Consider the following 25,348-nt stretch of genomic DNA (forward strand, 5'->3'; position numbering starts at 1 on the left):
TTTCACTCGATTTTGTAATGTAGCTGTGGGAATCTGTGTCCATTCAGCCTTAAGAGCATTACAGAAGGAAAGCTCGGATTTTGGGTGAGAAGGTATAATGTTAGACACCTAAATTTATCTGAAAGATGTTCAGTAGGGTTAAGGTTCTGTGCAGACTATTTTTAAGTCCCAAACAATGTGTTTGTGCACCTTGGTTTCAGAAAAAGATAATGTAGAAAACTATCCAATCATCCAAAGACATTTTGGACAATTGTTTGGTCCCAATATTATGGCTCCAAGTAAGGGAAGAACTACACATTGGTATGAAGGACAGGTGTCTATCTATTATGTCTATATTGTATTTAATCTGTTCAGCAAGCACTGGGACTCCACTGGTATCCATGTGGTGTCTCTGATACAGCTCTGGCAAAGCTATTGGGACCCAAACCTGGAGCTAGGCCTGGTGTTGGTGCAGATAAATGTCTCGTGTCCAGACCACCTCTACAACATAATCAAACTCAAACAAAATGGCAGAAATGAGCCATTTTAGAAGATGAAGGGTGTTCGTATGGTGGAAATATCAGTCCAACCGGTCAATCAAACCTACAGTGCTTTAAGTTATAGCATAGCTGCTGCCAGGCTGCCACTTTTCTCAGAAGACATCTTTTAATTCATTAGAACATCCGTCTCAGAGGAGGCAAAATAGGAGAATGTAGAAAGTGCAGTTAGTGGAATTATCCTAGCCCTGGAAAAGAGGTCTATAAGTGGCATCGAATCGAGGCCACAAGATTTACAATGAACATAGTGTCAGAACATCACTTCAAAAAAGGTGAATGGATGGATATACAGGGGTCTAGAATTGGGGTCCCCACATTTGGAACGGCCCTCTGAACAATTCCAGAGACATATTTTATGTTTTACTCATACATGTATTCGCTAATAGTTTGGCTTTCAAATGAAAATTTCCCTTAGCTATTAACGTAGCCGAATTATTTGTTAGATTCACCCACCAAGCAGCGGAATGGTACATTCAATATAACGTAACCTATTTGATTTAAATAACAATGAAGATGAAAAAAATATCATTATGATCGGAATAATGCTCATTTAAAAGTCTATATACCACTGATGATTTCTTCATCATGGCATCTGTTAGTGGGTAGATTTATTCATTAGGCAGCAAGAGAAAATTTTGTCCTCAAAGTTGACGTGTTAGAAGAAGGAAAAATGGGTGAGGGTAAGGATTTGAGCGAGTTTGACAAATTGTGACGTCTAGATGACTGGGTCAGAACATCTCTAAAACTGCAGCTCATGTGGGATGTTCCCGGTCTGCAGTGGTCGGTATCTATCAAAAGGGGTCCAAGGAAGGAACAGTGGTGAACCGGCGACAAGGTCGTGGGCGACTAAGGTTCGTCGATGCACATAGGGAGCAAAGGCTGGTCCGTGTGGTCTGCTCCAACAGACGAGCTCCTTTTGAAAATTGTGCAAATCTGTTTTTCAACTTATTAATATTGGGATTTCCACGCAGGACAATGAATAACAGGACATGAATTTTTTACTTTTTTTGAAACAATCTAGAGCTTTTATTTTAAGGAGCATAAAGCATTCATAAGGCATTAAAACAATCACGTAATGCTGAGTTGCGTCGCGCTCTTCCGAAGGAAAAAAAGCTTGCTCGGAACCGCTATCCATTAAAAACTCATTTTGTTTGTTTTCTATCGCCGCCGTTGTTCTGCCGAGTAAACTTAAGCGTCAGCTCCGAAGAAAAACGCTACACGCCTCACCTGGGAGCCCAAGATGAGTGACTAAAAAGAAAATCCATATTTCATTCGAGCGCCTTAAACATTTGTGTGGCCAGCAGGACTCGCGGAGTCATTACGCGGCACGTCCTCGGAGAAAACCCGGGGCGAGAGCGAAAGAGGTAAGAGGGAGCGAAAGGAGCGTGCGAACACATGCCAAGGGCCGAGTTAGGATTATCGATCTGCTTTCAGAGAAGCACTGGGACGGGAGCCGGCGCGGCAGTGATTTGTTGAGCGTGTGTATGTGTGGGTGCTGATTGCTAATTCAGATTAAACCCCTTCAGTCATTAAACCCAAACCGAAGGGTGACTGTCACCTGCAGAGGCCGTTTACGCCGGCACTTCATGCTTCCTCGATGACGGGAATCAATGACGGCGGCTTTTTAGAAAAGTGTCAATCAATGATAATTTGATTTCTTTTTTTTTCCTTGCCGGGTTCGCCGCGCCGGACCGTAATTAGAAAATGATAAGGAAAATTTGTACATACACACACATCAGGTACAGCTTTACGTGTCTGGTGCATCACTGGGAACCCTTTCAGATCCGATACGTGATAAACGAGTGTCATTCAAAGCAAAAATTCAAAGTCACTTCAAGGAGTTCGCTTTAAAAATATGGATCCGTGCACTCGTTGATGAGGTTTTGTCATGTCTCGAGGACATCTCTTGATGCTACCAAGTGCAAGCGTGGTGGCTTTGGAAAACCCTTTGCATTTCCTGAATTTCAGACTTTCCAGAAATCTCCTCTGTTTTTGCTTTGGCACAAAAGCTATGCAACAGCTTGGCCGAAGTGTGATCACATTTAGGTCATTGTCACATTTTTCCAGACACTGGGCCATTTGAGCCTCAAGTTTGGCACAGTTAATGAAGTGTAAAAGCTATTTTTGAGCCGGGAGTCGTCCCGAGAGCTCATCCTGGGTACTCTTGCTACAAAATGATGGTCTGGGGTTCACTTCACTGGACTTTATGCCAAGAAACATGATTGGTTCAACTCGTCATATTGCTTGCTGTTTGTATTTTGGATTCCATGCATATATAATTAGACAGATGTCTGAATTCGAATGGTAGCACCATGAAAATGCCAAACAAGTCCAAGAAAGCAAACCAACGTATGAGACAAAACCAGCATCCCAAGCTATTTTGCGTCCACTCTGTTGTACAATGTTAGCAGTCAAATATCAATCATGTTTTGTTTTTTTAAACCATGTAGCATGTTCATCTTCGGGGCCTCCAAACAGCGCCCAAAAGAGTCAAGTTTGGAGTTTCAAATAGGTGACAAATTTCCGGAAACTTAAAATGGGAAATTAATCTGGGGAATTTTTGGAAATATTCTTTCCCATCAGTTGGGGAAAGAACAGACTTGAAATAATTTAATACACTCTGAGGCCATATGTCTCGTACCTTCTAAATATTCAGGTCCACCTACATCATTTTAGCTACAACCTGTAAAAACAACAGGTTACACATTCGAAAAATGGCTCCACAACTCTGACCTGACGACCGTAGAGGTACGGCTGGACCTGGCAAAGTGAACATGAATTCAGATTTTTTTTTTACTAGCGACAGTTAGGCCTGGTTAATCAGCCGGAAACCAATTTATTACTCACTAACCGGAGCACTTTATTGTCTGCGTAGCACACATACACACCATGATTCATATATCATGTGCTGGATTAACTAATTAAGTGTGAGCGAGATTTGGCTCAAGGATCTGGCTGTCGCAAGGTTCCCCAGAGAGTTCGCGCTACCCAACGTCGCGTGATGCACGAGGCGACAGACGGCGAGTCCGCAGAAAAGCAACGAGGCATTACGGTACAGAAAAACGGACCCAATATTATATACAATTTGTCAAATATCATTGTTATTTTTGGGGGAAAAAAATACAGTATTCGAATAAATGTATATTCGCTGATCAATAGGCAGAAATGCAAATAGCCTGTCTGTTTTTTAAAAAATTGAATCGACATTAATATATTCAAAATTAATGGAAGTGTTCAATTGGGTAAAATGTTTTGTATTGATATAATAGCTATATTGAAATAATAGCTAATGATATAATAGATATAAATTTAATTTCCAAATGTATTTCTACAAAAACATTTTTTGTTGAATCTAAATATTCCACTTGCGTATGAGTTATATAAAAGTTAGGTAAACTTTTTTTTTAGCTGTTTATGGTTAAACATACAGCAAATTCTTGTTATCGCATAAACTACAGCTGGAAAGTCATTCCCTCTTCAGCCTCATTGAATTGGTCGAGTTTTTTTGTATGTTGAAAACCTCTACATGGAAGGACTTTCTAGTGTCAGTTGATTCAGCAAATACACAAAATGTACTGAAGAACCCCTTGTTAGAGGAAGTCGGCGTGATCTCGCCGCAATTATTCCATGCAAAATCTAGACACACAGTGCCACCTGGTGTTCACAAGTCCACAAGGCATGGCCAGTGGCCTTTAGCAAAGCTTTATAGAATCATACATGGAGATATCTGTAGACCCAAGCATAAGAATGTCATGTGCTTTTTAAACACCCCATTCCACATTTAGTCCCCATTTGCTGTTAGATCAACCTCCACTCTTTTGGGGGTAAAGTCAGGTGCTGGTGTGGGTGTCTCAGAGTGCAGTCAGCGTTTTAGTTCATCCCGAAGACGTTCAATAGTGTTGGAGCGCTATAGCAGAAGATCTTCCACTCCAAACCATGGAAAGCATCTTTAAGAACCTGGCTTTAAGCAAAGGGGTATTGTCATGCTGGATACAGGTTTGGGTCTTGTAGTAAAGTAAAAGAAAATTTGTTCTACCACCTCCGAAGATATCCTATACAATCAGATGCCTCCAACTTTGGGAAGAACCAGATATGGCAGGAAAAGCCCTGGTATCACCAAGCTGCCACTCTGAGCAAGGCCCTGTGCTCCAGGGGCACTGTACCGTGGTTGGCCCTGTGCCCTGACCCCAGCTTCCCATCGCTGGGATATACAAAAGCATTTCACTGTGTGCTGTTAGGTACATGTGACAAGTAAATTGGTCTTTTTTGTAGAAAAAAGCATCTTCCAATATGCCTTTATTAATTGCTAGAACCTCTGACTTCAGACAAAGCCAAATGAGAGTTTCAGGAAGGAATATCAATAGTTGGGCCTCAACCAACACCCCCCCCCTCCTCAATCCAGCAGGTATTCTTTGCCTCAATTTTAAATACAAAGTACTGAAGTTCGATAAGCAGCAGCAGTCCAGCTGGCCAAGCCACTCTTCCATTTGCTTTCCCTACCCCTTTTCCTTCCCGCAGAGGTGCCAGGCGTCAAGGCACAGGTGGCCCCGGTGGCTTCTTGGTTCAGTTTGACAGATCAAAGCCATGCCAAGGCACAGAGGGAGAGGGATCACACGAAAGCGAAATGGCAGATGTGTCCATTGGTCATTATTATTGGTGCGCCGTTTAATCTGTCTGTGGCGTGAGCGATGGCTGACCACTGCCATCTGGACCCAGAGTCTACAGACTCAAACCCCCCCTACACACAGCACTGACAACCCTAGAGATAGGATCTTCCCCAGCAACAGGAGGGACACACAGTTTCTTTACAAGTCCCTGTAAACTGCTTTGTTGTTCCTTTGGGGAGAGTCATCTCTTTTCCATAGTAACGAACAAGAAGGAACTTAGCAAGAGGGCACTTTCCAAGACTTTTGCTGTGGTGGAAGGGAAATAAAAGCCTTCAGTGCATCCTGTTCCCGGGATCCACGTCGGCATGGTTATTCCGCTTCGCCGCACCGTTACCACTTATTTTTCTATTCCAGCACTCTCTTTTTTTCAGCATTCTGACCTTGTATTTACAGAGCAACAATCATGAGATGCAAATCTCGAACCGCTGACCTCAAGTGTATAAAAAGTTGCATCATTTTCAGCCCAGACTGCATTCATAAATGGGAAGCCCAAATTGTCTCCATTTCGTAAATCTTGAGAGAATGCGCTATAGTGTTGGGGAGAGAAAAAGAAATAGGGGGGGAGGAAACAAAGACGAGACAGGCAGCCGAGTCAAAGAGAAGACACAGGATAAAGACAGACAGCACCAAGTCATTTAGATGCAAATTCATCCAAAAACACAGAGAAAAAGGAACCGGCCAGTAACGTGCAGTCTGGCTGTAACATACAGGAATAAATGGTAGGTGGGTCGTCATGGTAACTATATATAAGAGGACAGAGAGAAAGAGAGAGAAAGGATTTCGGCTATCATCTACATGCAAATGACACTTTTTCTGGCTCCGTAATTGATACTGAACCTTCTCGCCTCCGTGACTTTTGTCGGGAGAAAAGAAAAGTTTACTTTGCAGACTTTTTCCACTAAAGAAGACAAGACCACAATTTCGGGCAAAATGATCGGGCTGTGATAAGGGTCTGAATGCCAAGGAGTTGGCAACCGTGCTCACATTCAGATTTAATAAAGACTGGTGGAAGAGCCACTGGCACGCTCTCATGGCTACAGGATTGAGACAATCAGGAATAAAGCACTTTGGGACACGCTGTTAAAGGAAATAGTCAACGATTAGGATCATGTGATTGGGTTACTGTTATTACCCCTAGCATAAAGGACATGTTGCTTGAAAATGTTGTTTTAACCAATCAGATTGCGAGTTGGCGACACCGGGGCCATTTTGTAGGCGTACAATAACGTCTGCGTTTTCACGCACCAGTCGAAGCTCACAAACCACATTTGTAGCAAACTGCACAAGCTCAAATATATTTATGTGGCTTTAAGAAGTAATTGATTTGGTTGCTGTGATGTATGTGGGCAGTGCAGTTGTGGCTACAGTGAAAGGAGACTTGTTGAATTGTGTTCAGTGGGTTTCTTGCTTTAGTAATGACATTTATTCTCGCAGTATGAGATTCCTGTCTGTTATACTTCAGTTCTTTATAATAATGGTTCTAGAGCTATTTTCTAGAACTTCGCTTCCAAATATTTAAGGGGTTTGTGAGGCTTATTTGCTTTTAATTTATGCTGGATTCAGATATGGCCTTTGTCTCTCAAATGTGGTAGAAAGTTTATATATAACCTTATATTCAAAGTCAAATAAACCTCCAGATAAAGTTTGCTTCAATCGAAGTCCACTCTTAGCAGCTGAGGATGGTTCCATATGAACAGCCTAAATTTCCATGAAATTCAACTCAAGAACTTAATACAAACGGATTATAATAAATACAAATTAATTTCAGTTCAATACATCGGGTTTCTACAAGTAGTTCATTGATGCATGCTGCCCCCATGTGGTGCCAACAGGTATTTCAAATGGTTGTAGATTTCTTCACTGGAGCACAAACTAATACAAAGTAATAATAATAATAATAATAATAATTGCACAAGCCTTGAATTTATCTCTTTTATTAAAAAAAGAACCAGCATCCCCACAATTAAACCTACATTATCCCAAAAACACATTCTAGAGAACGGCTTCTGCGTCCCCGGATTGCTTAAAAACCATACAGTAGATGCAGATGGGGGGAAAAAAAAATTAACCGATGGCAGAGAAAAAACAAGTTGAGGGACTTCTCAAATCTGATCAGATGGGGGCCCCTCATCCAGAGCGATTTATAGCTGTGCAGTCGAGGGTAAAGGGATTTGCCCAGCAGTGGTAGATTGGTGGTGCTGGGATTCGACCTCATGACCTTCTGCGTCAAAGTCCAACGCCTTAACCGCTGAGCTACCACCTCCCAAAACCTCCCCCCGTGTCCACGTGGGCATTGGTAATCGTGTAAAAACATCCACTGATGAGCTGAAGATGTATACATATAGATTTAATAGTGGTATAATTTAGCTAATTTCCTATTAAACAACGAAAAAACACACACACACACACACACACACACACACACACACACACTTCACCTCTCACTCATTTATCGCTCTCTCCAGCACACGATTAAAGAAATTAGATTCATTGAGTCATGATTTTCACTTGGGCCGATCAGATGAATCATCTTTAGACCATCGATGTGACAATTACTGCAGTCAGAATGCGCACACACACACACACACACACACTCTCTCGGACACACACTTTGGCAGGTTCATCTGGTCGGATTCGCGGGAAAAGGCAATGCTAAATTTTTTCCGTTTAAAACCGCGTATGCGACTTTGTGTAAATGATTCCACGGGACACGATTTGCCGATGTCCTCGCAAGTCCCGCCAGAGTCCCCATGCACACACGGACGATAGAAGTTTCCCTTCAAGTTTTCACAGCGCCGACGTGGACCCCGCTCCAGGAGAATAGGCTTTTTTTTTTTTAAGGAAAAACTGACAAATAAAAAAAAAAAAAAAAAGAAAGGGGGAGACAACTCTTTAAACAGAGTCGTTCATCCCTGTACGGAGAAAGCAGTCCGTCTAGAGCTCCGTGTGCATCTGTCCATCTGTTAAAAAATAAAAAAAAAAGGAGGATGAGACGAGTTAACAAGTGAGTATTGCATATTCAAAACGAATTGGATTGGATCGAGGATGTAGGTTCAAATCTAGTTTTGTAACACACCAACAGGTGGCAGCACAAGGCTGCAGGAAAAAACTTATCACACAGAAAATGTGATAGAGAGACCTCACCTGTTTGTGTCCCTGGTTTGTGCTTTTCCCCTGAGTGAGCGCTCTTCTCTCGTCCTTCAAGGAACTTGTTATAAATTCTCTTGATCTCCTGATCGTAATCGGTCCATTCGGCGACGATCCGGACAGCTGCCTGGAGCTTCGGCTCTTTAGTCTGCGGGTTGTTGCACTGTAACAGTCACATTAAGCAGCAAATTGGTTACTAGAGGTCAACCGATTTGCTGGTTTCTGAGATTTTGCACCGATGTTTTGAAAAAAATCCCTACCGATAGTTTTTCCGGGTTGCGTTATACAGTTTGAGAGTGGCCTCTAGAGGCAAAATCGGCACATGGCCTTTATTTAAAGTGTTTGTTTATTTTCTATTCATTTTGAATAAAATGTTTTTATTGATTTATTTTGATTTATTAATATGATATGTATTTAATTTAGCACATTTTCATGATTGTTTTTTTTTATGGATTCTTAGCTATATCGTTATCTGTAAAATCCACTACCCGGCGAACTCTATTTGGTACCAAAAGGAGTCTAAACACCCGAAACCCACCCTTTTATATTGCAAAGCCATTTGGTTTAGCATTTAAGGCGATGGCATAATCCGATTCCTACAGATTTCTACGCTCACAAAGGTGTTCAGCTCGGATCTGGTGCCTGGGAAGGCCACTGACAAATATGGATCTTATGTGCATGAAACCAGTCTGAGACATTAGAGCATGGGAAAATTCTGGCCATGGGAGGATGCTTATGGTCACCTCCACCGGCCTGGACTGTCCACAAGAAGGTTGAGTCCATGGATCTCTGAGTCAAATGCTCACCCTACTCTTAAGGTATGCCAGACCTGTTAACCCTTTTCCAGTCGTTATCTTTGTCGTTTTGGTGCCAACTGTACCCTTAGCTTTGTTCTACACTGAAAAAAAGTAAAACCCAACCCGCTTCTGCTGCTTGATTCTTTGAAATAGCTATCAGAGTTACTTTGAACCAGTCTGGCCAGTCTTAATTGACTTCTCTCATCAAATAAATAAATATCTGGTCAGTACCAGGTCAATGGTTTTAGCCTTGGTTTTGGAGGCGTCGTCGCACCACGTCTCGCACCACAGCCACTCCTGAGGCAGAGACTTGATTGGCACTTGGTGGATCATGTTGTTCGGCAGATCCTGAGGTGGAAGAAAAATTTGAGGTTTAAGCAGATATTCCCGGAATTACCAGTTCCAAAAATCCCATCGTGAATTTAAAATAGCGTAAGTCAAAACATGGCCTAGCGACGTGGGAGTCTTTTACAAATGATGATCAGTAGGGGGTAGTATAATTAAGTAAAACGGACCCATTATAGTATCGTGCTGTATAAACTATACAGTATATTTGGCACGAAACACACTATTTTAACAAATTTTGTCGTATTGCTATCGTCATCGTTAGATTAACAAAGCCTAAGTTGAACCATTATAACTTGGGGACCGTCTGTAAATAGATGAGGAACAAACAAGGACATTTTCCCTTGAAAAACATGCTAACGTGACCATGAAACCCAATAAATGAAACCCAATTTGGTTACAGAATCTCAAAAAAAAACATAAAACCATACCCACACAACAAGACGTACCTGATCAAGGTTGGACAGACTGTTAGGATCCTGGCTCAGTCCTTGATACTGTCCTCGCAGTCGGTCTCCTGCGGCGATCTTTCGGAACTTCTTCAGGTCCACAACGTACAGTGCACTGGAAGGCAAGACGGGGACAAGCTGATGGAACTTCCGATCAATTCTAACATCAGGAGGACATGAGTTTACTTTTACATGAAGACTACCGGGAAAAAGGCGCTGTTTGCCTCCTAACCTGATATGGTACTTGCGGGGGCCCAGGTGGCTAGCCCAGTAGCCTGACTTCCAGAAGCGGTAGCCGTCCATCTCCCGGCGGCTCTCGCAGAAAGGCGTGTAACCGTATGGCGCTCCCTCGAGGTCCAGGTCGCGTAGCTCTTTTAGATCTGTGCGCACAATCTGGAGGAAAAAAGTACATGCCAAATGTAGAAAATGTACAACACACTTTCATGTCACAAACCTTCATTTGGAGGACCTGTATAGCCTGATTTGAGCTTTGCCCAAAAGTGGCAGCTTGGCGATATTGTTAATACTGGGGTTTGACTTTCCGATCAGTAACCCAGAGGCTTAACTGGTGAGCTACTGATTCCCCATGTTTCCATCATTTGCTGTCATTCCAAATCTGGAAATGACCTCATAATTCAAATTACAATGCTTTGCCTGAAGGGGGCAGAAGTGTCTAAGTAATGCAGGTGTTTCAGAAGATTGATTCGAACTGAGACTCGCCAAACTGCTTGTCTTGTTTGATCACTTTGTGCAATTCGGATCTTTTTTTTTGTGTAAACACAGGAGTCAATGGTACCTGGTCAGCATCCACGAAGAGGAATTTATCCACAGCGAGCGGGAAGAGCACGTCCAGGAAGAGGATCTTGTATCCCCAGATGATCCGCTGTTTCTCGGTTTGCTGATGGAGCCAGCGAGGCCACTTGTACTGCACTAACTCGTACTGAAAACCGTACTCCTGAGCCATGAAGGGGATAAATTCCTGCCAAATAGAGATTTAGTTAAATGTATTTGACCGTGCTTTTGAGTTCTTGCCTCTGACAGTGTTAACAGTAATCAAGTAATGTCCTACCTGACTCAGACCATGACTCAGCCACGGCTATAGAAACCGTCAATAACATAGAGAAACGCAGTATAACAGAGCACTGAATGTTATTGCTAAAGCAAAAAATGGCAAGGTTATCGTACGCCTGCTAGATGGCCCCGGTGTCGCCAATTCGAAATCTGATTGTTTAATGCAATCACCTCTAAGAAACAGGAGATTTTGACCCTGGCGACACGTGATGTGACGGCTGAAATCTGATTGGACAGAAACTCTAACCTGAACATACACTACTGGAAGCAGTGCAAGCGAAAGAAACGTTATATAATGAAGAGAACTGATGACCTTAATGGCCTACCACAAATGCATAACTAAACAGCTGCCATTACATATCCAGGGATTAGATACAGCTTCCCAACAAACCTTAAAGGTCGGAGACAGATAGTTCTTCAGGAACCAGAACTTCACCGGCGTCTTGGTGTGTTTCAGGACAGACAGCATCATTATTCTAACGGGGGGAAAAAACATTGTGGGTCAGCTCATTTTCAATGAATGATCAGGACATTTATCAGGTCGGCCTTGAGAAATTAGAGTAGAGAAGAAATCCATGAGAAATGACCTTAAATAAAGAATTCCGCTGGAGAAAAAAAAAAGGAAAAATGTCAGCACCAATCAGATGTGACGTCGCTAAAGATCACGGCTGGAAAAACGTGAAGGGAAATATTTCTACAAAAAGCTGTAATACAGATAGAAGCAAATGTCACCCGCCGTCTCGATCGTCAATTAACTTTTTTTTTTTAATATAAAAATTGCAACAAAAAAAAAGGTACTGCCATTTTCAAATATCACACACTGCCATCCTCTAACTTCACGAACGCAAAAATCCATTTGCAAATCGTGAAACGGGACGTCAGACAGACGAGTTTAAAAAAAAATAAATAAATAAAAAAAAATTAAAAAAATAAAAAGATTCGTTTAACTTTTACCTCAGGAATCTCTCGTACAAGTGTCCCGAGGCCACCGAGAAAATATTGATGACGTCGTCTTTCTCCTGCTTGCTTTCCTCCACTTTCTGGTTCCCCGTAAATCCTCTAAAAGAGTGGGGGGGAAAAAAAAAAGTGAATGTTTTAAAGAGATTGTAAGCAATAATGAATCCCGGCTTGGGGAGTCTCTACCTGGTTAGGGACTCCCAGAATCCGGAGTCGTTCTCGCTGGTGCCGTCGCTGAGGAGCTCCTCGTTCATCATTTCGGGTTTTTTCTGCACCTGCGCCCGACGAGACGGAGGTTATTCGAAATTGCGTTTTAAAGAGGAAAAAAAAAAAGAAAGTGGTCCTGAAATCTGATTACGTTCAGATCGCTGGATTAATGTCTGGGGTTCTGGGAAATCATGCGTGAGAATTTTTGTACGATTACGCAAAGTGAAATTTAAGAACACACACACGCCGAGCCCTAATATCCATTCTCCATATAATAGCAGAAAGCTGATTGGCTGTTTCGTGTTGGTCTATTTTCTAGTCGTAAAACAGCGAATTCGATTTGTACTAGCAAAAGAAAGAACTACTATGGAAACCCTGCTCCTGGCTTTTTGCTCACCTTTACTTTAATGATCTTGCTCTTGAAATTGTTCAGCACCACTATCAAGTCCTCGGCATCGGTCGGAGAGTCTGTACCGTCGTGACTACGGCGAAAGGAAACGTCAGGTTTAAACACAACTACACACACACACAAATGTGCAAGCGAATACCCCGATACCAACCTGTAGATCTTGTAGATGTCGTCCGATCTCCCTTTTCTCAGGCGCAGGATCCAGGCCCCGGGGTTTGCTTTGAGCTGGAAGTAGCCCTGGAGGAGAATTTCTGTTATACAGAAGTCACACACACGCGACATGCGAGAGCTAAATCAAGAAGATTTACCAGGTTGGCCATGACGATGGTGTCGACGATGACGGGGTCCGAGGCCGTCCCCAAGGTGAACTGGAGCCCGCGAGGCGGCTGGCCGGTGCTCACGTCGAAACAGTGACCTTCCAGGAGAAGATGTTCGAGCTCGTACTCCGCGGCTACGATGCTGTCGACCTGAAGAGTAACGAGAGCATTAATACCTTTTCTAGTTATCCATCAAAGGTCCACGATTTGTAGACGGACAAACCTCCTGTAGGTAGATGTTGTCCAGGTCGTGACGCGTCCGCACGGACTCTACCATCCAGCTCTCGGGGGTGTTCAGGTTCAGGGTGAATAGTGGAGACTGAGGCATGTCTAGGAACTTTGCTATCGGGCCCAGAGTGAATCTGTTATCAGCCATGAAGGTCACCTCGGGCTCCAACACGTAGCGGTAGAAACTGTAGAGCGAAGAAAGAAAGAAGGAAAGAGGGACGGACGGACGAATGGTTGAATCTTAACAAGCAATACAATTTTTAAATATCAAGAAATGATTTATTAATTAAATGTTTTATATATCTAAATAAAATGATAGCTAGCTAAAATTATTTATAATGAAAATTTGTAATTAAAAAATTTATTTTGGAATCATTGGCAACCAAGCAAGACATTTTTTGTTTCCAATTATATTTTTTAATTCATAAATAAATTGGTTTTAAATGATGAAAAATAAACAATGATTAAAAAAAAAAAAGAAGAAGCAATTTGTTTGTTTATTTTTTGCAATTAATTTTGGAATCATTGGCAACCAAGCAATAAAATTATTTTATTTTATTGGGGTTTTTTTGGAAAATGATCAAATGTATCAAATATAAATAAATAAAATGCAGACGAACAGACGGATGGCTGGATGGTCTTAACCCATGACTTGGAACATTATGTTGCCAGATGCTCACCTTTTAAGCGGCATGTCTGAGAGCTTAGACTGGCAGTTCATGAAGATCCGCATGTTAACATTGACCAGCTGTTTCAGAACCTGGACAGAAACAATTGATATAAATGAAGATCCATAAAACAATGAATATTGGGGGGAAAAAAAAAACAACTGCAAATTTGCTGTTTGTTACCAAGAGAAGAGGAGCCAGTTTCTGAGCATCTCTGGTGACCGGATCCACCACGGCCACAATGTCGAAGTACACTTCCTCCTCCTTGGGGCGGATTTTTACAGCGCTATAGGAAGCAGCGTACATTAAATAGCAGTTTCTCAGAAAGAAGAAGGTTCAAAATCCTGCTCACTCACCTGTGTTTGTCATCAGTGAAGCCATAATCGACCCGGGCCTCGCCTTTGGGCTGCGATGACAAGAGCGCGTCCACCTTCATGACCAAATCGCTCGCTCTAGAACAATAGAGAAAAAAAATGTATTGGCTTTTTAAACATAAAAAAAACCCCCGAATAATATTAAATCTTCCCGGGTATGACGAGATGAATTACCGGTCTTCTTCGATGCCCAGCTGCTGGATTTTGTTCTTGATCCGTTCCCCAGAAGTTTTCAGGATGATGCTCTCGAGAAGCAAAAAGTCATCCTGGTTGAAAACCTCCCCCTCCTCCAGCGGACCGATAACCTGCACAAAGGAATAATGAAACAAATGCACAAAATAATTCTGAGATCATGTCTCCGATACTCGTTTGTCTGATCGGATAGCTCACCCGTCCGTTACTGATGACGGCCCTCTGGCCTTTCCGCAGCTTCAGGACGTCGCGGCAATACGCGGCGTGGGCCAAGAGAAAGTCCACTTTCGGAGACTCGTAAGCTTGTTTGAAAAGAGGGATGTCCATGCCCTGGAGAAGAACCAGAGGCGATACTATAAAATCTTTTTAATGATGAAATGTACTGGTCAATAAATAAATAGATTAATAAAACGACAGACATATAGCTAGAATTATAATGATTGAAAAGAAAAAAAAAAGCAAATGCAAATGAATGTAAAAAAAAAAAAATTAAGCCGATTTTCTGTGTATTTTTTTTTACACAATTTATTTGGGAATCACTGGCAACTAAGAAATAAAATAGTTAGAATATTTTTTTTTATTATAAAATGTACTGGCTAATTAATAAATAAATAAAATGATGGCTAGCTAGAATTATATACAATCAATCAAATAATAAATAAATAAATAAAAATTTCCACAACTGATTGTGAAATCATTGGCAACCAATCAGTGAAATTAATTATTATTTAAAAAAAAAAAAAATAAAAAAAAAATGGACAGTTACCCCGACAGCAAAGTCGGCGATGTTCGCCCCGGAGTACAGCGCGTCTGCCGTCTCCTCTTTGACCATTTTGGTGATGAAATTCTTGGCGTTGTTGGCAGTTTGAGTCTGAATGGCTGACCACATGGCCCGGGCAATCAGCGTTGTCGAGTTTGTGGGACTGTCTGTCGGGTTATTGATCATCCCCAATCGCACGTTATTGCTGGTTTTCTGAAAAAAGAAGAAGAAAAAAAAAAAAGGACTTTATTAAGTCACGATGGGTGAGGTCCCTGGTAACCCCTCATTGGTCAAATGCTGCATGCATTAACAGGACCAACGATCGAAGTGGTAATTTTTAAACTTTACCATGTGTCTAATGGCGTCGTAGAGCAGCTGTCTGCCAGTCGACTGGTCGAAATCTCCGACCACCCAAAACGTCACGGGGCGGACCACGCCGTCGTCTGTCAAATCGAGCAATGTTCGTTTATTCATGCACTTCAGCAGTATCGAACATTGCACCGCTAGCATAATCTAGCAATCTAATTATGTCACATGGGGACACGTAGGAATTCAGGATCGGAAATCTAATCAACCCTTTCGAAATATACTTTATGAGGAAAAAAAAGCATTGGGACACCTAGTGGATGAATTGCAGCAGACCACCCCAGGCAACTTTCCTCTGGTTCGAATACAGAAGTTCAGGCGGGTAAGTCTGTAGCGAGGGGGATTCTGATCATTAAAAGTGCATCTTCACCATATGTTGGGGGTTTTGAATTGAATACGTCACCCATGTGACATCATCGAGAGGGAAAAAGAAAAACATTTATTGAAAAACGAACACAAAAACGCAGAAGGTTAAAGGAAAAGAAATTACCAGAGGAAACGGTAGAATGTATTCCTTGGGGGTGGGGGAAGTGAGAAAGGAACCACCACCAAAGAGGAAGGAAGGAGAGAGAAGAAAAAAAAAGATGTACCAATAGACTTAGAAGGATAGATTTCTTATATGAAGGCATCTTTATTCTAAGTAGGAGTTCTTGGCCTCACCTTTCTTCGTCATGTAGTTCATGCTGTTAGCCACGGCCGTGTTCTTCTCCGTAGCGTCCAGGAAGAGGAACCGGGCGTAATCGTCGATGAAATGGTTATCTGAAGGGGAGAGAGATTGCACTCGATACAGAGACTAGAGACACACAATTGTACCGTATATAACGCCTTTGGATGAAATTCGAAAAGTGGAACATGATGTTCAAAAAAACAAGATGGTGGTTTTGGGCGTCCAGAAACTTTTGAGAATGTAGCTGAAACAAAAATGTATAGCTAGGAATACTTAAATAAATAAAAAAATTAATAAAATGCAGGTAACTCCAACACACTAACTCAGGGGTCTCCCAATACTCGAGGAATATAATCGTGTATGGAATTCTTTTTTTTTTTGGGAAGCAAATGACAGAAAGTTGACTGACTGGTGCTGGAGAGGTCCAGGTAGCTCCTGGTGGTGGTCAAGATGCGCGAGTTGATGCGCGGCACCACGTTTGCCTGGTTCATGACGAAATCCACGACGTCGTGGTCGCTTGCCAGTTCGCCCTGTACAAAAGACCGAAAGCATTGCTTGGGTGGGTGTGTGTGTGGTGTGTGTTTTACAGCGATACATCAATGAACGGTGGTTTTTCCTCACCAAATAGACGGCACGCTGGAAAAAACTGGTGGTGTCCAGGATCTTGTGCATGATGGTGGTCTCGAGCTCGTCGGGGTCGAGCTGCTCACGCTGTAGAGGCATTCCGTTGTAGAGGGCCACGGGGAGGGGACCCACGCCTGTCTGCTCGTGATACGCCTTTCCTTCCTGCCTCAACACACGTGAAGACTTGCGGTTAGTTCGTTTAAGAGCCTGGTGGCTTAGTTTGTTAACGCTTTGGACTTTACATCCGAAATCCCAGTCACACCAAGATGCCTGGGCCCCTAAGCAAGGCCCTTACCCCCACAGCTGCTCAGTTGTATGAATAAGATCAATTTAAGTCGCTCTGGTTATGGGCATAAATGTAGAAAGCTAGCTAAGGATCATGGTATTGCTATGTCTCGTTATGATATAACAGCAAATAGCAAAAAAGTAATCAATTAGATAAAAAAGAAAAAAAGTGCTTTTGCACCTTGCGATTGTTGTCGTAGGCCGAATCTGCTCCCAGAATGCTACCGATTTCCACGTAGGGATAACGTTTCTTTAGAACGGCCACCACATCCTCCACTTTCAGCTTCCCTCCACTGGGCACACGGTTTAGCATCTGATTGGAAAACAAAAGAAAAAATAAATAAAAATACCCATTTGCCAAATGTCAATGCCTTCATGTCTGTATCGATTTAGGAAATGACGAGTCATCAAAAAAAACAGCTATCGACTTACGGACATGATGGCGTCGAAGGCCAACTGGTTGTCCACCTCTTCGGCGATGTAGTTGAAAGCCCGTAACATCGCGACCCCGGCGTCCTGCATGCCGTCGACATCGTCGTCGGAGTTCACCACAAACACCAGTCCTATCCTGAACGATGCAGGCAAAACGACAAGAAGGGTATAAAAGACTGATTCCACCAACCGCACCTTGGAAGAGGCACCCATTAAGTCCCCTGACCTACTTTTAGGGTCCATTCTATTCCTTATATGGTAACCTTTGTTGTCTGCCTGGCCCAACTAGCTGACCAAAACAGCATTCCTTATATGGCAACATGTCTAAGCAGTTGTGGGTTAAGGGCCTTGCTCAAGGGCCCAGCTTTGGTAGTTTAATGATGCTGATTTTATCCATTTTCGGTTGTCGGTTATCGGCAAGTACGAACCAAAGATCTTAAAGACTGAGCTGCCACTCCCCAGATATATATATATATATATATATATATATATATATATATATATATATATATATATATATTCTGAAAGAGAAACTTTGCTATCTGACTGTAACTTTATGTGTAATTCCAAAAATGTGCATACCTGAGGGGAATGTTATTGGCGTAGAACATCTCGGCGACGCTCAACAGCTCCGCCGTGCTCTCGTGAGTGGGGTCCAGGATCATGACCTACAAGCAAAAAGAGTTTGAGGAACTGACTGTATTCGTCGAAAGCAGTACAAATACAACTACAGTCTGGTTGCCCAATATGTTATTTTCAAACAACTTAACAATATTCCATGAGTAATCCGTCTACAATTTTCGTCCTGATTTGAATCAACACGACACAAACTACCCCAGTTTTGTCAATTACTCGCCGGTTGAAAGCAATCATTGCACATTACTAAAAACCCATGCAGGGGTGGGCGGGAGGGGTGTGAAATCATGACAAATCAATCATTTGAAAACCCCTTTTTTCCTAAAATCTACTTTAGATCTTGGAATGTAAGAACACCTAGTTCAGTCAATATGGTTAAGTAATTACAATTTTTGTTTTGCTTTGTTCTTTACCTAGATTTCCAGCTATAATGGTTTTTGAGACTCATGCCTGTTCCTTATGTTTCTATGCAACAATCTGAGAAAAAAAAACACAAAAACGCTGGTCTTTTGTAAGACAGAAGACAAGAGAGATGATGAGAGTGGACTTCCTCACCCCCACAATCAAACGTGGTGGTTCAAGACTTATTCAGGGTGAAAGGATTCTTGAACCAACATGGCAACCGTTTTATACTTCAGCACCATGCGATTCCGTCTGGACTGTGCATTTTGGGAACCGACTTCACCATAACAGTGAAGCATAAGTCCGAGCACTGCAAGCGTTATTTAGAGAGTGATATCCATCACAACTGCCCCAGTCACTGATCCCAAAAAACAGTTGGATGTCAAGAGCATGTTAATCTGTTATTGATGGTGAAGAAGTTTTTTTCTATGATAATTGAGTGGAAAATGCATATATTTGTTTGGTCAAAGTACATTTTTCTCACACATGTGCATAGAAACAAAAAGGAACGTGTCTCTCAGGAACCATAAAATACTGGGCGTTTCTCCAAACTTCTCACAGGCTCCGTTATATAAAAAAAAAAAAAAAAAAAAAACCCTGCTCACCAGGTTGTGGAAATTCTTACGGATCTGCCTGATGACTCCTGGGAAAGTGGGCCGCAGAAGCTCCTGCACGGTTGAAGGCCACGATGCGTACCTGCCGTCCGTCTCCAGGTTATTGATCCACTGAAGAGGAATAAACGAACGCGTTAGTGCTGTCCTGCGGAAAACTCGAACACGGCAGTGTATATATATATATATATATATATATATATATATATATATATATATATGTGTGTGTGTGTGTGTGTGTGTGTGTGTGTGTGTGTGTGTATGAAAGCGTACATGGACAGCAGGACTGCGGATGTCCACGGCGTAATCGGAGTCAGACGGCTGAACGTTCAGCTTGAGGATATCGTGGATGAACGGCGAGTCAATGAGGAGGCTACGGAGGCCCTCCATGACGCGGGCTTCGCTCCTCAGGATGTCAAACATGCTGCACAGAGTAAAGGACAAACTTCTTGTTGCGTTTAGGAATAAAAATGCTGGAATTCACCTCCAACAATTCGATACATTTTGGCGCTAACGGGGGATACGCGCGAATACCTGGCAACGGACGCACTATTGGTTCCAGATTTACTGCTCACCTGAAGATGTCCTGCGCGTCCAGGTCAATGTGGAGCCCGTTAATGAAGAGCGCTGAATCTCCTGGCTGGAGTCCCAACGAGCCTTTGAAGTACTACAGAGGACCACAAGGACCGTTTTTAGAAACCAAGACTGATGTTTGTTTGTTTGGGGGTTTTTAATCACAAATTATTGACAAAACTTTGTGGAAACCTGAGCATAAGTTTGGTATGAACATCTTATTCCACATCCCATTTGCTGTTATATAATAAACCCCACACTTCTGGGAAAATGTTCTAGAGCCACATACGGGTGGGAAAGTCAGGGGGGGGGTCCTGATACTTTTGTCCGTGTGATGTACTTAAAGCGAAGAAAAGCAAAGCTACCTTCTGATTATCTTCGATCTCCTTACGCGTCGCAGAGTTCACCACCGTTTTGGTTATGGACCTGAGGACAAATGGTAAAAGTGTAAAAAAAAAATAAATGAATAAAATAAAATAAATGGAAACATGCATAGAAAAAAAAGGGGTTGGCAGGATTATTTATATTCTTACAGTTATTATCAAGTGCACAAAGTGAAGCTTTAGAGTAAAGGTCGACTTAGTAATCGGTGCCGATAGTTGAGCGCCAAAAATTCGTACAGATAGTTTTTCCGGCTTCCGGTCCGCTGTTACTACGAGAGCGGCCTCTAGAGGCGAATCACCAATGCCACATTCAGTTCACGCGTCGAGACTGAGTGACGCACGGAGAGTGCAATATGGATCCTTTATAAATACAATAATATTTATTAATTGATATATTCATATTGCACTTTTTTTTTTATTTCTTATGATGTTGGTAATAAACTATAAACTATTTTACATGGAGTGTTATGGTTGTTTTTTTTTGCAGTGTTTAGAACTGTGCAGACAAGGTCATTTTTCTTGCTTTAATAACTCTAGCCCCTAGAAATGAATCAATTGTTTTTTGTCTTTAATTAAAACGGCAAATGTTCATCAGTTCACCAGATATCTGAATGCGTGATTTCCGAACGGGTGACACGTCGGCGTACCTGGCTTTCGTAGGAAAGTTCTGGCTCAAGTCCTTCATTACGTTAAGGGCGTCTACAGGAGGGGCTGCTAGGATACGGGCTGCGGTCTGGAAGCTGAGATCTGGGAAAAAAAAGAGATGAACAAATGGTATAAAATGGAGAACAGAATTACGTTTTATTCTATACAGATCTTCGGGGATCTTCGAGGTAATCCTTTTGAAAAGGGAATGATGGCTTCACGACACGAGGCTTCTCCAGCTGGCACGGATTTAAAAGCTCTAGGTATATCAGAGAGTGGGTGAATTTATTCTCCTGACGTCTCATCGTAATATAACAGTCACAAAGCCACCGCTAATTACGGAAACGCCGTTCGGAGAGACGAAAATCTTATGCGCAGGAAAGATGTAATACTCGCCCTGCATCTGCCAGACTTTGAGCGGCGCCATCTCGTTCGTACTCTCGACCAGGTGCTTACGCAGCTCCTTCAGCTGTTCCTTCAGCTCCGGGTAGATTGTTCTGGGGGGGGGAAAAAAATTACATTCTGGATATTTGCATCAAACAAATAGATTCAGTGATTTATTTTGTTCTTCTTGTAAAGATCTTGCAAAAGGGTACACGTGAAAGATCTCCTGCTATAGAACTCTGACCTCAAAGCTACTAAACACCTTTGGAATGAATTGGACTGGATGGACTATACTGGAATGCTCAAAAAGTATGGTTAGATGGTAGACTTACTTGAGTTTGCCAAAGAGGAAACCCTGCACTTCGTCCACGGGGTCGTTTTCGCCAAATACCGTGGCGTTCACGTCCGCACCTTGCGAGATGCGAAAGCAAGCGTTGTGATTTGATTTCATAACCAAACATCACACTACTACATTCTTGTTGAGACTTGTATAAAAAAATGAACAGAATCAAACCTTGAACTTGTGTGTCATCTTTGGCTTTGTACTCCTGGTTTTTGATGGCCAACTCAACCCCGTAACCAGACAGGAAAACTTTCTTGTCGCTCGGTTTCTGCAAGGCGAACGTTTTTAATAAGTGAGGAAACTCTCAGATTGAGAACAACGCGTCATAAAAATTGACCCACCGAGACATAATGGCGCAGGACGTAGTTGATCAGGCCCTTGTTGGCTTTGGCGAGCATGTGCTGATGGAGCCTGGCAAACTCTTTGGTTCCCAGCTCGGCGTAGAGGATGACGATGGGGGCGTCTGGGTCGGCCGAGGGAAACCTGTGGTCGCCTTTGAACAGGAAAGGCTTCGGCCTGCATTGGAAAAAGGGTCGAAAACTGTGGTGTAAATGTGAAAAGTGCTGGAATAAAAGCAGGAATTCTATATGGAAAGTGGTGGTAGGAGTGGAAGTGGTTAAGATGTTGAGCTGAGGGCCCCCGAGCAAGGCCCTTAACCCTCAACTGCACAGTGACACAATTGTAAATTGCTTTGGATAATGGCGTAAATGCACAAGGTGCTGTTGTAGTCTACTCACTTCTCAGCAGCGGCCTCAATCAGGCCATTTAGGCGGTCTAAATTGCACGATTTCTCCCCGTGGATGCTAAAAAACGCCTTGCAGCCGGGTGGAGGAGGTTCGTTGGACGCGATCTGTGCGACGAATAGGGAATTACAAGAAACGTTACGCTGCTTCTCTATTCCAGCAAACCCCCCACCATAAATATGGCGAAATTGTTCTCTGACCTGTTGGAAAGAATAGACGGTGGACGAGTACGAGCGCAGAGAGAGCGCAAACTTCATCAACTTCAACTGGACGGGACTTAATTGCTGGCTGGCTCGCTTCAGGATCAGCTCGTAATAGGACAGATCTGTGCCTGTGCCGGGGAAAAAACGAAACAACTCGGTTTAATAAACAGTATGTGTGGGCATTAAAGTTAGCAAACGGAACCGAATGCGAGGAAGTTTACCGTCGTGGTCGTTTTCAATTTCCTGGTTGGCCTCCACGAAGTCCCAGAACTTATCCTGGCTCTCCTCAGCAAGAAACTCGCTGGTGACCGAGAAGGGAATGATCAGTACCGTAGGAATTCGTTGTATTAGTATTAGATGGTGGCTTTGAACAGATCATACCTGGCCTCCAGGAGCAAAGGTGTAGACGCCCATTTGGTGGTAAGTGTCGTGGTCACGCCCTTCGAGTCGCCGCTGACGCAGGACACAAAGTGCAGAGTCGCAAGGAGCACCCAAAACGGCCGCATCTTACAGCCTAGAGAGCAAACGGCACGTCAATTTGAATGGAACATCGTCATCTGATAGCATACGGTGACATTGTAGGAAATTGTAAACGGTTGTCAAGATTTGGGCGTTTCCCTTCTCACAGTCTGACATGGTTGCATCCAATCGACAACGAGAATATGCCCCGTAGGTACATTTACATTCCTTTCTGCTCTGCATTTATAAACCAGAATGCTGTTAACATCCCATCCATGCACCATCATCTACAGTCTCTTAGGTTGTCTTAGGAACTTGCTAGTGCATCTTCTGTACAGTTAAGTAAGGTCCTACCTATATATTCAATCATAAGGTACATAAAAAATTATATTATCGCTATTAGTATTATTTTACAAAACTTTTACCTCATCACTATAAAGTACCAGTAAAAATTCAGGTCTTCAGTTTCTTTATATTTTCAATATTGTGGGTTAATACTGAAGACGTCCAAACGACCTATGGAATTATGTAGCAAACGGGAAAAAAAAAAGCGTTAAGAAACCCAGAATATGTTTTATTTGTCCCTAGTAGCTACATTTAGCTTTGATGACAGCTCGGCAAACTCTTCGTCTTGCTGTCTTCAAAAGTTCTTTAGACCATCAGTACTCGTGTGCAAAACAAAGTGTGAGGTACAAATCCAAGTTCCTGGCAATCACCAGGAAAAGAAGACCAAGAGCTACCTCTGCTGCAGAGGATAAGTTTATTAGAATGACCTGTCTCAGAATTCCCTAAATTAAATAAATGCTTCTTATTGTTCAAGTGGCAGATTTTATAACACCCACTGTTCAGAGGGGACAGCATGAGTCAGGCGTTCATAGTCAAATTGAGGCAACGGGACCGTTACTTTGGAAGAACAAGCAGGAAACACAAGGAATGGACAATAGATCGGAGAAAAACTTTTTGGTCTGAAGAGTGCAAATTTAAGAGGTTTGGTTCTCCGCCATGTTCTTGAATTTGTGCTTCCCAGTGTAAATCATGAAGGAGAAGGAGGTGTGATGGTGTAGATGTTTTTTTTGCTGGTGACACTGTTGGTATCATATCAGGTTCGCACAACAGGACAACAACCCCAAACACCTCTGGGCCCTGTAACAGCTGTTCGTCCATGAAGGAGTGTAATAACGTGCTAGGCCTCCACGATCACCCAATCTAAATCCAGCTGAAATGGTTGGAATGAGTTGAACTGGAAAGTTAAGGAAAAGCTGCAAACACGTACTCATCTCCTCTGGGAACTGCTCAATAAATATAAAACCTATTCTGGGTTATTTTTAACACGTTTTAACTACCCGGATGTCTTCAATGTTCATTTCAGAAAGTAGGGAAAATAAAGAACCACTGGAGGAGACGGTGTGTCCAGATGTTTGACTATGTTGAAACACAATACAGAAACCCAGCTACTGTCATTTTCGAGAAGAAGAAGAAAGAGGAGGAGGGAAGCACGAGTCTGACGGCTCAGCCAATCGCGCGCCTCGGCGTGGCCCCTCGGACAGCCAATCATCATCAAGAACACGCACACTTCCGGGTTTGTTAACCAATCATCCGGGACTCAACCAGGATGCTAGCCTAGCCGCTGCCATGCAACCCAATTCTATCGAAACATTTCGGAAAATAATAAAAATGACTCGAGAAATACAAAACAAAAAGTATTTCTCATGCTAATATAATTGTTTATAAACCGCGTTTTATTCTAAACCTAGATAGATAGATACCCGTATTAGCCTGCAATTGCTAATTAATTATATTAAAAAATATATATATATATATATATATAATCCGAGTAAAACGTAAACACATGGCATTCCCTGCACCATAATATAATAACGCAGCCGAGTTTGTGTTTGTGTTCATATGCAAGCGAGCAAGAAGCGAAAACACCAGCTCATACCTCCACCGGCTTCTGAACTTCCTGCTAAAGCAGCCATGGTTCAATCCCAAATAGCATCTTCACTACCTCAATAAGTTCACTACGTAGGCAGCAAAACCGCGCCTTCTAAACCTATTATAGTGCACTCGGTTATCTGTTTGGAACTCCGCCCGAGTTTGGATGGGCTTCTCCGTTTAATAGGGCGTCCTTTGTTTTGCCGATTCAAAAATGCCACATTAGCTGTCAAATTGCTGTGAGAACTAAATAGGTATTTTGAAAGAAATTATATCTCTCAAATATATTTTACCTGTTAAGGTTTTAAAATAGAAAAGGATAATTTTTATTTTTAATCAGGCAGTTGTTCAGCCTAATAAAATATAGCCCTGTGCTTTAAAATAGTGTAGTCCCAGGCTGTAATTATTGAATTAGTACTAAATTATAATAAGTATAATAATTCTTATTATAAATAGTAATACAATGACAAAGTGACGTTCTTTTTAACTCCCAGTTTGTCAGGACCATCGTTAGGTAAAGGGGTTAAAGGCCT

General features: G+C 42.3%; 1 protein-coding gene across 2 annotated transcripts; it reads right to left on the bottom strand.

Annotated features, from left to right (window-relative positions):
• Positions 1 to 7,121: 7,121 nt before the first annotated feature.
• Positions 7,122 to 24,930, bottom strand: uggt1 (UDP-glucose glycoprotein glucosyltransferase 1). 2 transcript variants are annotated; one of them, XM_046851729.1, is made up of 41 exons: positions 24,823 to 24,930; positions 22,803 to 22,935; positions 22,643 to 22,722; positions 22,419 to 22,549; positions 22,213 to 22,325; positions 21,817 to 21,991; positions 21,647 to 21,743; positions 21,465 to 21,543; positions 21,145 to 21,245; positions 20,751 to 20,850; positions 20,086 to 20,146; positions 19,723 to 19,814; positions 19,421 to 19,571; positions 19,142 to 19,261; positions 18,081 to 18,166; positions 17,499 to 17,634; positions 17,248 to 17,379; positions 16,779 to 16,943; positions 16,567 to 16,687; positions 16,151 to 16,249; positions 15,981 to 16,004; positions 15,473 to 15,567; positions 15,131 to 15,337; positions 14,563 to 14,694; positions 14,347 to 14,477; positions 14,155 to 14,250; positions 13,982 to 14,084; positions 13,811 to 13,890; positions 13,126 to 13,315; positions 12,894 to 13,052; positions 12,737 to 12,822; positions 12,574 to 12,658; positions 12,156 to 12,244; positions 11,967 to 12,071; positions 11,404 to 11,488; positions 10,738 to 10,920; positions 10,174 to 10,334; positions 9,942 to 10,056; positions 9,379 to 9,495; positions 8,348 to 8,513; positions 7,122 to 8,163 (listed from the first exon to the last, which is right to left on the bottom strand). In XM_046851729.1, the coding sequence occupies exons 1-41, from the start codon at positions 24,857 to 24,859 to the stop codon at positions 8,138 to 8,140; spliced, it is 4,644 nt and encodes a 1,547-aa protein (XP_046707685.1). In that variant the 5' UTR covers positions 24,860 to 24,930; the 3' UTR covers positions 7,122 to 8,137. The 2 variants fall into 2 exon arrangements, with proteins under 2 accessions (XP_046707685.1, XP_046707686.1); XM_046851730.1 differs by lacking the exon at positions 15,981 to 16,004.
• Between the last annotated feature and the right edge of the window lie 418 nt (positions 24,931 to 25,348).

Source organism: Silurus meridionalis, chromosome 6 (genome assembly GCF_014805685.1).
Source record: "Silurus meridionalis isolate SWU-2019-XX chromosome 6, ASM1480568v1, whole genome shotgun sequence".
NCBI classification, from domain to species: domain Eukaryota; kingdom Metazoa; phylum Chordata; class Actinopteri; order Siluriformes; family Siluridae; genus Silurus; species Silurus meridionalis.